The 12,494-nt window shown below is 46.7% G+C and overlaps 1 protein-coding gene across 1 annotated transcript; it reads left to right on the plus strand.

Moving 5' to 3' along the window:
* The first annotated feature begins 2,996 nt into the window (after positions 1 to 2,996).
* On the plus strand, positions 2,997 to 12,152 carry LOC138624662 (peroxisome proliferator-activated receptor gamma coactivator-related protein 1). Its single transcript, XM_069705022.1, has 12 exons — positions 2,997 to 3,086; positions 6,407 to 6,493; positions 6,617 to 6,757; positions 7,087 to 8,611; positions 8,915 to 8,968; positions 9,058 to 9,823; positions 9,901 to 10,164; positions 10,285 to 10,348; positions 10,437 to 10,558; positions 10,636 to 10,676; positions 10,983 to 11,093; positions 11,766 to 12,152. The coding sequence occupies exons 1-12, from the start codon at positions 3,006 to 3,008 to the stop codon at positions 11,864 to 11,866; spliced, it is 3,357 nt and encodes a 1,118-aa protein (XP_069561123.1). The 5' UTR covers positions 2,997 to 3,005; the 3' UTR covers positions 11,867 to 12,152.
* The last annotated feature ends 342 nt before the right edge of the window (positions 12,153 to 12,494 follow it).

A 12,494-nucleotide genomic window follows, 5' to 3' on the forward strand; every position in this document is an offset into this window, starting at 1 on the left:
ATTTAAATAGTCAAAATTTAAATTTCATCTATGAATATCTTTAAAGTTAGAGGATGAGGCCAATAAAAGTCTTATCGTTTTACAATTTTATGCCCAATTATGTTTACACACACACAAGGATTTTGATTCTTGATTTTGAGTTTCTAAATGGTCTTCTACACAAACAAAACTTGTATACGTGCAAATACTGAAACAAATATTTCATAGATAATAAAGTACTTCATGTGCATGTAGTCAGTGATTATAGACCGTACAAACAGCCTGCTGGAATACATATTTAACAATGACAAATATTTGACATCTACATGTGACTGGTTCACCTTCATTAGGATGTGCATGAGAGGAGAACTGGTCGAGTGCTTCTGATCTGTAGCGCCTCCTGGAGGGGAGAAGCTGCAGCAGGTTATTTCCAGGGTTTAAATGGTCTGCAGGGATTTTTCCTTCCCGCCAGTTTCCTGCCTCCTTCATGTCCATTGGAGCGTCTTCCCGTCCTGTTGGGCTGCTGGTCCAGACCATAATAGACATGTAGATCAGCAGGTTGAACTTCCTGAGGTGTTGCAGGAAGTTCCTCCTCCGATGGTCCTGCCATCACTACAGTTTTGAGCCTTTCCAGCTTTAAGCTGACTCATCGTTGTCTCCGTGGAGTTCCCTGCACATTTCTGGAGTTTTACAGCCGGGCCTCCTGCGGTGCAGTCGTTGGTGGTGTAGAAGGAGAAGAGCAGCGAGGATATCACATCCCAGGAGGACGTCAGCGTCCTCAGCCTCACCTGCTGCTTCCTGTCTGTCAGGACGAGTCGGGTCTGCAGCCGCAGTGAGTTTTGGGGACGACGGTGTTCAACGCCGAACTGACGTCCACAAACAGAATCTGCCCGTCCCCGAGGAGTCCAGGTGTTGCAGGTGATGTCGTGCAGTTCCTGTCGACCAGCTGACCCGTCTGCCTGGAGGAGAACCGCAGGAGGTGTGAATGTGTTTGACATTAATAACGGAGCGTGTCCACATACTTTAGCACCACAGTCTCTTCTGACTTCACCATGACAACTGGCTGCCTGTTCAGGATGGGATTAATTTTAAAATGTTACTGGTTGTGTGTGTGATCCTTGGTACCAGGTCACATGACCAGCATCTCAGTGGTCTCTGGATCCAGACGGACTGTGAAGGCGGTATCTTTCACCAAAACTTTGGATCGACTTCATTATTCAAATCTTGATTTAAAACGTGTTTCTTTTCCCTCGTGTCTCCAGATTAGAGCCTATTTAATTGTTCTTGTTTGTTCTTACCGTTATGTTGTATCCTTATCACTGCTTTTTAGGTTTTTCTTTATGTTTTATTGCTTATTTTGTCTTTAATAGCTTAATTGTTTCAAGTGTTTCGTTTGATGTTTGTGCAGTAATTTGGCCAACGCTTTAAAAATGTGCTACGGAAATCAAAACAAAAAAACTGCATTGGATGATTTAAAATTTAAAGAAGTTAAGAAAAGTTCATCATGGCTCTTCTTCCAGATTTTGGAGACATTTTTCTGTTGTTCTGAGGGAGACTGAATATTTATAACAGAAGAAATGTGTTGAGTTTAAATGAGGTAGATGTTAATCAGGAATGAGGAAGGAGTGGCCTAAAAAAAAAGATGCTTTTGAATTGCATTATGGGAAAATTTTAACTTGTTAGCCTCTCCTGGTTAAAGTGTGGGAAAGAAGTAAGAAACATGATGTCAGTTGGTTTAAGACAAACACTTTAACTGGTTAAGAAATGACAGAACAACATCTGCATCGCTGCACAGCTGGAAGCAGGGTGGCGTGATGGAAAACACACCTCTGCATCTCTGAATATGTGAAGGTAATGAACCACAGCTGAAAACGCTGGTCTGGACATCAGCAGTGTGGAGCTGCATGACATGAAGTGCAAATTAAAAATAAAAGGATTTATAATAAAATCAGAATATGTTCTGATTTCTGTCACTGCAAAGCCCTTCAGGTAAACAGGAATGAGGTGAACACAGGTGATAAATGCGTTTAAATTGTGTTCACTCTGATCAACAGTTTCTGAGGCTTGAACACATTAAAGTTGACGTGGAGGAACTGGAGCTTCAGTTGGTGCCATCTCAAGTAAAACCAGTTCTTAACGGCAGAGTCAACACGTCTTATTGAAACGTCTGAACATGCACATAATATGTTTGTTCTGCTGACGGAGCAGAAAGAATTAATAATGAAACCACTTTGAGAGATGATTGGAGTAATGCAGTTTATTATTAATATATATGTCGAACATGCTATGATGCTGCTGAGGTTGAATACTTGCGCTGATATTTTTTTATTAAACTCTCAGGGATTATAACACGAGATTTTACATTAACACCATTAGTGCTCTCAAAACAGAACAAGTCTTTCATTGTATAAAATTAGGCAGCATCTGACTGTTGAAAAGCTTCTTTGTAAATTGCTGCAGTTTAAAAATGAAATGTTATTTAAATCGAAAGAGATGTATTTGGTTAAATATAAATGTATTATCTGTTTATGAGTTGAACCAGTGTGATTTGGCCACTAGGTGTCGCTTTGAGGAGTAAATAAATATCATAAAAATGTTTAAAAGAATCTTCATTATAAGTTCCAACAATAAATTCTGATTTATATGACTTACTGATGCTAATAACATGATATGAAAACAGACCGAAGCAAACTATTTGTATGAGAAATGTAAAGAACAGCTCCTTTAATTTTCGTAAATTTTATCAACCAAATAATCAATTAAAAAAAGTGAATCTTTGATCTATTAATTAATGCGAATTTGTAACAACAACAAAAAAGTATTTTACGAGATAAAAACCAGTCACTAATTGATGAGGACGACGCGACAGATGAACCGACCTCGGGTCTGGCTCCTGCCGGCCCGCGGCCTCTCTGTGACGGACTCGGGGGTTCCAGGCTGATCCCAGGTCGGTCTCTCCGCGCGCTCCCAGCAGGGTGACCACGTGTCTCCGTCCGGCCTGCCAGCGGACCATGTGGAGGAGCAAGATGGCGGTGCGGTGGAGGGGGAAAGACGGGGCTTTAAACGCCGGCAACAGCGACTTTCTGGCCGGCAGCACCGCCGACGAGGTACCGCTTTCCTCATTTTAGTTCACCCGACATCAAACGAGCCGCTCAGCTCGGTTCGGTTCTTACGTGCTTCGGTGCGCGCGAGGCCACTTGCGCGCATGGCGACACGTGGCTCCGCCGTAGTACTACCGAGGTAGTGATGACCGGGGACGTGATCGATCAGCCCGCCGTTTTTGGACCGGGTCGGTCCGGAAACAGCTTAATGACCCGTTAGTTGACGTCATCACCGGTTTGATTACATGTTTAATATCGTGTTTGTGTTCCGGACAGTTTGTTCCTGCTGACGTCCGGATGAAGCTGCGTTTTCTGACGTCCTGTTTCCTGTCTGAACTCTGATTTTAACATGTTTCAATACAGACACACACATGAACAGTCTGCCGTCCCAACACATACATGTTACAGTGGTGTTGTACCTCCACATACATGTTACAGTGGTGTTGTACCTCCACATACACATGTTGTACCTCCACATACATGTTACAGTGGTGTTGTACCTCCACATACATGTTGTACCTCCACATACATGTTACAGTGGTGTTGTACCTCCACATACATGTTACAGTGGTGTTGTATCCTCCACATACATGTTGTACCTCCACATACATGTTACAGCAGTGTTGTATCCTCCACATACATGTTGTACCTCCACATACATGTTACAGCAGTGTTGTATCCTCCACATACATGTTGTACCTCCACATACATGTTACAGTGGTGTTATACCTCCACATACATGTTGTACCTCCACATACATGTTACAGAAGTGTTGTACCTCCACATACATGTTACAGCAGTGTTGTATCCTCCACATACATGTTGTACCTCCACATACATGTTACAGCAGTGTTGTATCCTCCACATACATGTTGTACCTCCACATACATGTTACAAAAGTGTTGTACCTCCACATACATGTTACAGTGGTGTTATACCTCCACATACATGTTGTACCTCCACATACATGTTGCATGTTACAGTGGTGTTGTACCTCCACATACATGTTGTACCTCCACATACATGTTACAGTAGTGTTGTACCTCCACATACATGTTGTACCTCCACATACATGTTATACCTCCACATAAATGTTACAGTAGTGTTGTACCTCCACATACATGTTACAGTGGTGTTGTACCTCCACATACATGTTACAGTGGTGTTGTACCTCCACATACATGTTACAGAAGTGTTGTACCTCCACATACATGTTACAGAAGTGTTGTACCTCCACATACATGTTACAGAAGTGTTGTACCTCCACATACATGTTGTACCTCCACATACATGTTGCAGTGGTGTTGTACCTCCACATACATGTTACAGTGGTGTTGTACCTCCACATACATGTTACAGAAGTGTTGTACCTCCACATGCATGTTACAGAAGTGTTGTACCTCCACATACATGTTACAGTGGTGTTATACCTCCACATACATGTTGTACCTCCACATACATGTTGCAGAGGTGTTGTACCTCCACATACATGTTGTACCTCCACATACATGTTGTACCTCCACATACATGTTGCAGTGGTGTTGTACCTCCACATACATGTTGTACCTCCACATACATGTTACAGTAGTGTTGTACCTCCACATACATGTTACAGCAGTGTTGTATCCTCCACATACATGTTACAGTAGTGTTGTACCTCCACATACATGTTACAGAAGTGTTGTACCTCCACATACATGTTGTACCTCCACATACATGTTACAGCAGTGTTGTACCTCCACATACATGTTACAGTAGTGTTGTACCTCCACATACATGTTGTACCTCCACATACATGTTACAGCAGTGTTGTATCCTCCACATACATGTTACAGTAGTGTTGTACCTCCACATACATGCTGTACCTCCACATACATGTTGTACCTACACATGCATGTTACAGTAGTGTTGTATCCTCCACATACATGTTATAGCAGTGTTGTACCTCCACATACATGTTACAGTAGTGTTGTACCTCCACATACATGTTACAGCAGTGTTGTACCTCCACATACATGTTGTACCTCCACATACATGTTACAGTAGTGTTGTACCTCCACATACATGTTTCCACATACATGTTGTAGTGTTGTACATACACATACATGTTACAGTAGTGTTGTACCTCCACATACATGTTGTACCTCCACATACATGTTACAGTAGTGTTGTATCCTCCACATACATGTTATAGCAGTGTTGTATCCTCCACATACATGTTACAGTAGTGTTGTACCTCCACATACATGTTACAGAAGTGTTGTATCCTCCACATACATGTTATAGCAGTGTTGTACCTCCACATACATGTTACAGTAGTGTTGTACCTCCACATACATGTTGTACCTCCACATACATGTTACAGTAGTGTTGTATCCTCACATACATGTTATAGCAGTGTTGTATCCTCCACATACATGTTACAGTAGTGTTGTACCTCCATACATGTTACAGTGTTGTATCCTCCACATACATGTTATAGCAGTGTTGTATCCATGTTGTACCTCCACATACATGTTACAGTAGTGTTGTACCTCCACATACATGTTACAGCAGTGTTGTACCTCCACATACATGTTACAGTAGTGTTGTATCCTCCACATACATGTTACAGTAGTGTTGTATCCTCCACATACAGTGTTGTACCTCCACATACATGTTACATCCTCCACATACATGTTGTACCTACACATACATGTTACAGTAGTGTTGTATCCTCCACATACATGTTACAGCAGTGTTGTATCCTCCACATACATGTTACAGTAGTGTTGTACCTCCACATACATGTTGTACCTCCACATACATGTTACAGTAGTGTTGTATCCTCCACATACATGTTACAGTAGTGTTGTATCCTCCACATACATGTTACAGCAGTGTTGTACCTCCACATACATGTTGTACCTCCACATACATGTTACAGTAGTGTTGTATCCTCCACATACATGTTACAGTAGTGTTGTATCCTCCACATACATGTTACAGCAGTGTTGTACCTCCACATACATGTTGTACCTCCACATACATGTTACAGTAGTGTTGTATCCTCCACATACATGTTACAGCAGTGTTGTACCTCCACATACATGTTGTACCTCCACATACATGTTACAGTAGTGTTGTATCCTCCACATACATGTTATAGCAGTGTTGCACCTCAAATATGTTTTGCAGTCTGTCTGCAGCTCTTCATATTTAAACATTCAACAGCTGCCAGGATGAAAATTAATCACCGATTCTTTTAATAATCGATGAATCCTCTTGGAGTGCGCTGTAAGGATGATATAATGAGATATTTGATCTTTCATTCTCTTTCTGTGCAGCTGGTGCTGAGTCGAGGTGCGTTGGAAGGAGAAGACGTGGATCGCTCCATCTTGGCGATCTTTGAAGACTCCAGCGTTGCAGCAGAGGTCAGAGTTGAAGATTCACCTGAACGATCTGAGGAACGCCGCCCAGAGTCTGAAAAAGTTCACAAGTGGTTGAATTTTTACTGATAAATCAAATAAAATTTTAATTTTGCTTCCTCATTTCAGGGCAAGAACGGTGCGGAGGATGAGAGTGAGACTCTCCTGTCCGCCCTGACGGAGATGCTGGACAGCGTGGAGGACGACGACGGGACGCTGTCTCCCTTCGACACGCTGCCGGACACCCGGCTGCTCAGAGACGACTCGGTGGTGGGCAGAAAAATCTCGAAACATCACAATACATTCATCAAATAAACACCCGACATACCACAATGATGTCACCTAAATAATTCACTGGAAATGTTCTGGAAAATGATTCCTTGGACAGATTGGGAGTCCTGTATTATTACACAGTATGAGACGTCCCATTGGTCCTGACACATATCCAGCATGGCTGCATTTAAGATGAGTCATAAAAGAGAAATGAATTGATCATTTATTGATGATCACTCTTACTGGTAATATAATAACACAAAGACACTGACGGTCGCTCAGCCATCGCCCATCATTAACCTCCTCAGACTCTCTCGCCCTTCCAGGAGCTCTCGCTCGTCCACCGACTCAGACCGCGACCCAAACCGCCAAACGTGCCGTTCACAATAAAAAGCGGTGCAGAAAAGGACCCGGAGACCAAAACAGAGACGAACGGGCTGAAGCAGATGTTCAAACAGCAAAACCAGATGTTGTTTCACCCAAAGAACAAGAAGGCAGAGCCCGAAGTGGAGGTTTTCAGCTCCACCTCTCTGGTCAGCCTGGTGAGGATCATGCACCCCTACTGCTTGCAGCTGCACGTGGAGGACGAGCTGAGGACCGACCGCACCGTCTTCTCCCAGGAGGAGGTGTGGAGGTACGAGAAGCCCACCGAGGAGAGCGACGAGGAGATAAACGTCGTGTCTGACGACGAGGCACCCGTCAAAGAGACGACGGGGGCGGACGAGGTGGAGAGAAAAGATAACGGGCAGCTCCTGAAGAGCGTGCTGCTGAACGGTACCTCCTGCCGAGCGCCTCCATCCAAGGAGAAGAAGAGGGTGAGCTTCGGCGCCGTTCAGGTGGCTTCGTTTCAACCCGCGGACACAAAAACGAACGAGAAGAATCTGACGAGTGAAGCTGAGTCGGCGTCACTCGAACAGCCGGCGTCGTCCTCACAGGCCGAGGCGCCGCCGCTCGGAGGGGAGACCAAGGCCAAGTCACTCAGCCTCCAGGAGTACCGGCAGCTGCGCCAGAAGAGGCAGCCCCTGGTGGAGAAACAGGGGAACTACACCACCAAGTGGCCCTCCGTCTCCGAGCCGCCCACGGAGCTGATCCCCATCCTGTGTCTGCAGGGGCAGAAACGGAGCAGCTGGAGACCAAAGGCCACGCCCCCTCCTCCAGACCTCCACCAGGCTGGTTCCAGCATCTCCTCCAGTCCTGCTGCTCCACCCGGACCCTCAGAGACCCGACCGCCCACCCATCCACGCCGCGGCGGATTAAAGCGCCCGAGGACCGAATCCAAAGTCATCTCGCCTGCGAGTCCGCTGCCAGATCGCCCAAATGTCACTTTGTCCCAAAGCAAGAAAAGTCCCGTCAAGAAGCCGATACGACTCAGTAGTGATCCTCCAAACCCGGTCCTCCTCCCGCTGCCGGTCCTCCTCCCGCTGCCGGTCCTCCAGACAGAGTCCACGGTGGAGCGGCCCAGCAGAGAGTCCGGCCCGCAGAGCACCACACGCTTGCACCAAATCCACCAAATCCAAAACCAACTGAAACCAACGGAGCCGAACGCGTCGTTACAAAACGAGGACGGTGACCCGGAGAGCACGGCGCCGCCTCAGGAAGTCCAAACCGAGTTCACGGAGAAACTTTCGGACGTCTCTACAAAGTGTAACGAACTAGAAACCCAGCTGGTACCAAAGAGTCCAGAGTCGCCGAGTCCTGATGCAGTGGGACCAGTAAGTCCATCCTTCACGCCAGACGCCAGTCGGCCATCTTCTCCCGTAGACGCTGCTTCATCTGAGGAGGAGGAGTTGACGGAGGAACCAGAACCTCCTCCACCCGCCTGCAGGGGGCAGAGCGCAGCAGGAGACTCAGGTAAACTGTGGAGACACGCAGGTGGACTTCATCTGACCTGAAGGCAGTTTGACATTTCAGGAAATAGCCAGAAGAAGACAGGTTTGGTAATTAATGACTGGCTGGAGGCAGTGATGAATTACACAAACAAGAGATGCTACGTTCATATTTTAGCTTTATGGGTGCTGCTTGGTGTTATAATCCCAGTCTGGATGCTGAACTAAGACTCACTAGAAATCCCATATTCCTGAAATAAAGGCCCCAAAGCTCCATCGGTGTTTGTGATGTCAATAAAGAGTTTCACGTCTGTTTGTCGTCCGTCAGGAATCGAAGCGTCTGATCTGACCAGCCTGCTGGAGCAGTTTGAGGAAACACAAGGTGGGAAGTCATATGACTGATGGCTGATGCCGTGTTGATGGATGCTGATGTCCCGTCTTGTTTAACCTCTTTAATTCTTCCTCTTCCAGCTAAAGAGGAGAGAGTTTGTGAGTCCGAACCGGTCGGTGCTGCTTCCCCTTCAAACCCGGACAGACGTCGGCCCGCGGGACCAGACGGGACCTCAGCGGAGCCTCGGGAAACTTTGAGCACTTCAGAAACTCCCGGGACGCAAAAAGCCGTCGGGAAGCTGCCGGACCTTCAGACGCTGGAGGACGAGGACGTCCCGGAGCCGCTCCGCACCGAAGTCATCCTCAGCAGCCGGCAGGAGACGCCCGCAAGACGGAGAAACGCTCCGTCCAAGGCCATCCAGATCATAGAGCCCCGTCCGTTACCGGTCCGCAGGACGCACGCAGGTCCGGCAGAACCGCCTGTTGCTCAGATCGCCCCTCACATGTACTCTCATATTTCCTCTGATCATGATTATTGTGGGTCTGTGGATCCGGGAAACAGAACTAACCTTTCCTCACCCGGAGAGGTTCCTACAACCCAACTGGAGCCGAGGATCCAGAACTCATGTGCAGCCGCTGAAGGCAAAAAACAGACATCAGCCGGACAAACGAAGTCTGAGGTGCAGCGACTCCGGACCGGGTCGGAGGCAGAACCGTCCACACATAAAGTTCTGCTGCTGTCGGAGACGGCAGCCTGCAGTCTGCCCACTCCTCCTCCTAGTCCGCCCGTCAGAGGCCGGGACAAGAGGAGGTACCGGAGGAGATCCCCGCGGTCCGACTCCAGCTCACCTTCCTCCTCGTCTTCGTCCTCCTGCAGCTCGGCGGCGCGCTCTCCGAAGAGATCGAGGTACTGAAGCTCGGTTTGGGTCGTGGGTTTGATTTTCTCTTCATCGTTTTCATCTTAACGTCCGTCTCGTCTCACAGACTTCATCACAAGCATTCAGAGAGCAGCTCGTCTTCGTCCTCGTCCTCCTCCTCGTCCTCCGTTTCCTGCTCCCCTCCTCGGTGCTACAGGCTCTCCTACTCCAGCCGGTCCAGATCCAGATCCTGGTCCCAGTCCAGATCCAGATCCTGGTCCAGATCCTGGTCCCGGTCCCAGTCCAGATCCAGGTCCAGGTCCAGGTCCCGGTCCCGGTCCCGGTCCCCGTCCTCGGACGTGTGCCGCCGGCGGTGGAGGGATGTCTGCGGGTCAGTTGATGGCTGTTAGTAAAAAAAATCACACGTTTGTTTAAAGGTCAGTTGAAGAGTGTAACCTCAGTCTCCATCTTCCTCTCATCATCGTCATCATCGTCATCATCGTCACCGCAGCAGCAGAGAGTCCAGGAAGCTCCGGCGGGAGCACGAGATCCGGATTCAGAAACTGAAAGCCATCGTGAGTGAAAGCCGGCGGACGTTTCGGTGTTGTTTTATCTTTTTTATGAATCGTGTATTAATCTCACGATGTTTCATCCTTCACGCAGGACGAGCGCAGAGTCGTGTACGTCGGCCGCATCCGCAGGTCGATGACGTACGACGAGCTGAGAGAGCGCTTCTCTCAGTTCGGAGACGTGGAATGTGTGTCGCTGCACTTCAGAGATCGAGGGTACGTGAGGACGGCGTCTCGTCGCTTCCATATTCATCAGCTGTTCTGCGTTCAACGTCCGTCTCTGCTTCTTCCAGCGATCACTACGGCTTCGTCACCTTCTACAACACCGAAGACGCCCCCCCCCCCCCCCCCCCCCCCCCCCCCCCCCCCCCCCCCCCTCTCTCTCTCTCTCTCTCTCTCTCTCTCTCTCTCTCTCTCTCTCTCTCTCTCTCTCTCTCTCTCTCTCTCTCTCTCTCTCTCTCTCTCTCTCTCTCTCTCTCTCTCTCTCTCTCTCTCTCTCTCTCTCTCTCTCTCTCTCTCTCTCTCTCTCTCTCTCTCTCTCTCTCTCTCTCTCTCTCTCTCTCTCTCTCTCTCTCTCTCTCTCTCTCTCTCTCTCTCTCTCTCTCTCTCTCTCTCTCTCTCTCTCTCTCTCTCTCTCTCTCTCTCGCCGCCATCGACAACGGCGGCAAACTACGGAAGCCTGACGAGATGCCGTTTGACATCTGCTTCGGTGGAAGACGTCAGTTCTGTAATTCACACTACGCAGATCTGGGTGAGACAACACGACGCTGAAGGAAACACTTCCCACACGTCCTGGAAAACCACAGAAATACTTTAATGCCCTGAAAACCTTCTGCAGAACTAGTTCATCATTCCCATGTTTTCCTTTTGCTGAGAAGCTGTCAATCATCTGCAACAGCTGCAGTAACTTTCAGATGGATGAGTTTCTAATGATGTGGATCTGGAGAATGTTTCCCTTCATTCAAGTTCATCTTGAAACTGTTCGATCAGCCTTTAATGTCATGTTGGTAAATGATTATTACTGACTCAGCACAATCTCACTTCAATTCTTGGATATTTTCTGGTGTCGCTGCAGATTTCTGTTTCACTTTCCTTAAATCAGATGACTTCATTATTAAATGTGAAAAAATTTAACTTTAGTAACTGAACTTTATTTTTAAACATTTGAATGCTTCACAAATTGCAGGATTATTGTTCACGTGATAAACGCTGTCATCTAAACAACAACACATCAATCATTTTAAATGATCTTGCCGTATAACATGACGTGTTTGGTTAAGATGATCCGCTTCGATTTTGCCCTCTAAAGGAACCGAACGTGTTTGTATTTATTGCGAAGCATTAACGTTGTTTATTGAGGGATCTCAAAGCCTGAACTCGTTCAGCATAAAAGTGAAACCATAAATGTTCCTTTTCTCCTCAGACGCCAACAGAGATGCCGAAGCGTCTCCATCGAAGAGCCGGTTTGAGGACCTGGACTTTGATTCGCTGCTGAAACAGGCGCAGCGAGGATTGAAGAGGTAGCGGAGGGAGGACGACACCGAGCTGAAGAACAGCATGTTTTCGATCACCTCAGAGCATCGTGCTCATTCCTGTGTAGCAAACTTTTTTTTTTTTAATTCTTAATTAATTGTACATGCATGCATTTTTCATATGTACAGTTTATATGTACAGATATGTAGCACTCTTTACACGCATGCAGATTTGGATGTATAAAACTAACATGTACTCGTTTGAAAACACAAGATTGGTTGTATTCCATAGCACTGGTAAAGTTTTATATATTAAAAATAAAATTTTTTTTACTGGTTTTTGTGATAATTTGTCACGCAGACATTTTTACATGTCATCTGTAGTAAAGCACACGACATACAAATCCCACTAACAATGGCCCTGTTAAATTTAGGGATGTAGTTAATGAGAACATGTGGTACAATTAGAGTATTTGCCTTTGTTTTCAGGTGAAGTGTCCCTTTAAGTCAAGGGGACACTGTCCCTTTAAGTCACCTGGACACTGTCCCTTTAAGTCACGTGGACACTGTCCCTTTAAGTCACCTGGACACTGTCCCTTTAAGTCACGTGGACGCTGTCCCTTTAAGTCACCTGGACACTGTCCCTTTAAGTCACGGTGTTGGGTTCAGAACCGTAACAT

The sequence above is a fragment of the Brachyistius frenatus genome, unplaced genomic scaffold (assembly GCF_029030835.1).
Source record: "Brachyistius frenatus isolate BFR_SWC_R1_liver_20210118 unplaced genomic scaffold, ASM2903083v1 Contig_53, whole genome shotgun sequence".
NCBI classification, from domain to species: Eukaryota; Metazoa; Chordata; class Actinopteri; family Embiotocidae; genus Brachyistius; species Brachyistius frenatus.

Coding starts and splice junctions, on each gene's coding strand:
- LOC138624662 (XM_069705022.1), top strand. CDS start 3,006: ATGGCGGTGCGGTGGAGGGGGAAAGACGGGGCTTTAAACGCCGGCAAC. Junction 3,087..6,406: donor CCGGCAGCACCGCCGACGAG/GTACCGCTTTCC, acceptor CTTTCTGTGCAG/CTGGTGCTGAGTCGAGGTGC. Junction 9,824..9,900: donor CGCTCTCCGAAGAGATCGAG/GTACTGAAGCTC, acceptor CTCGTCTCACAG/ACTTCATCACAAGCATTCAG.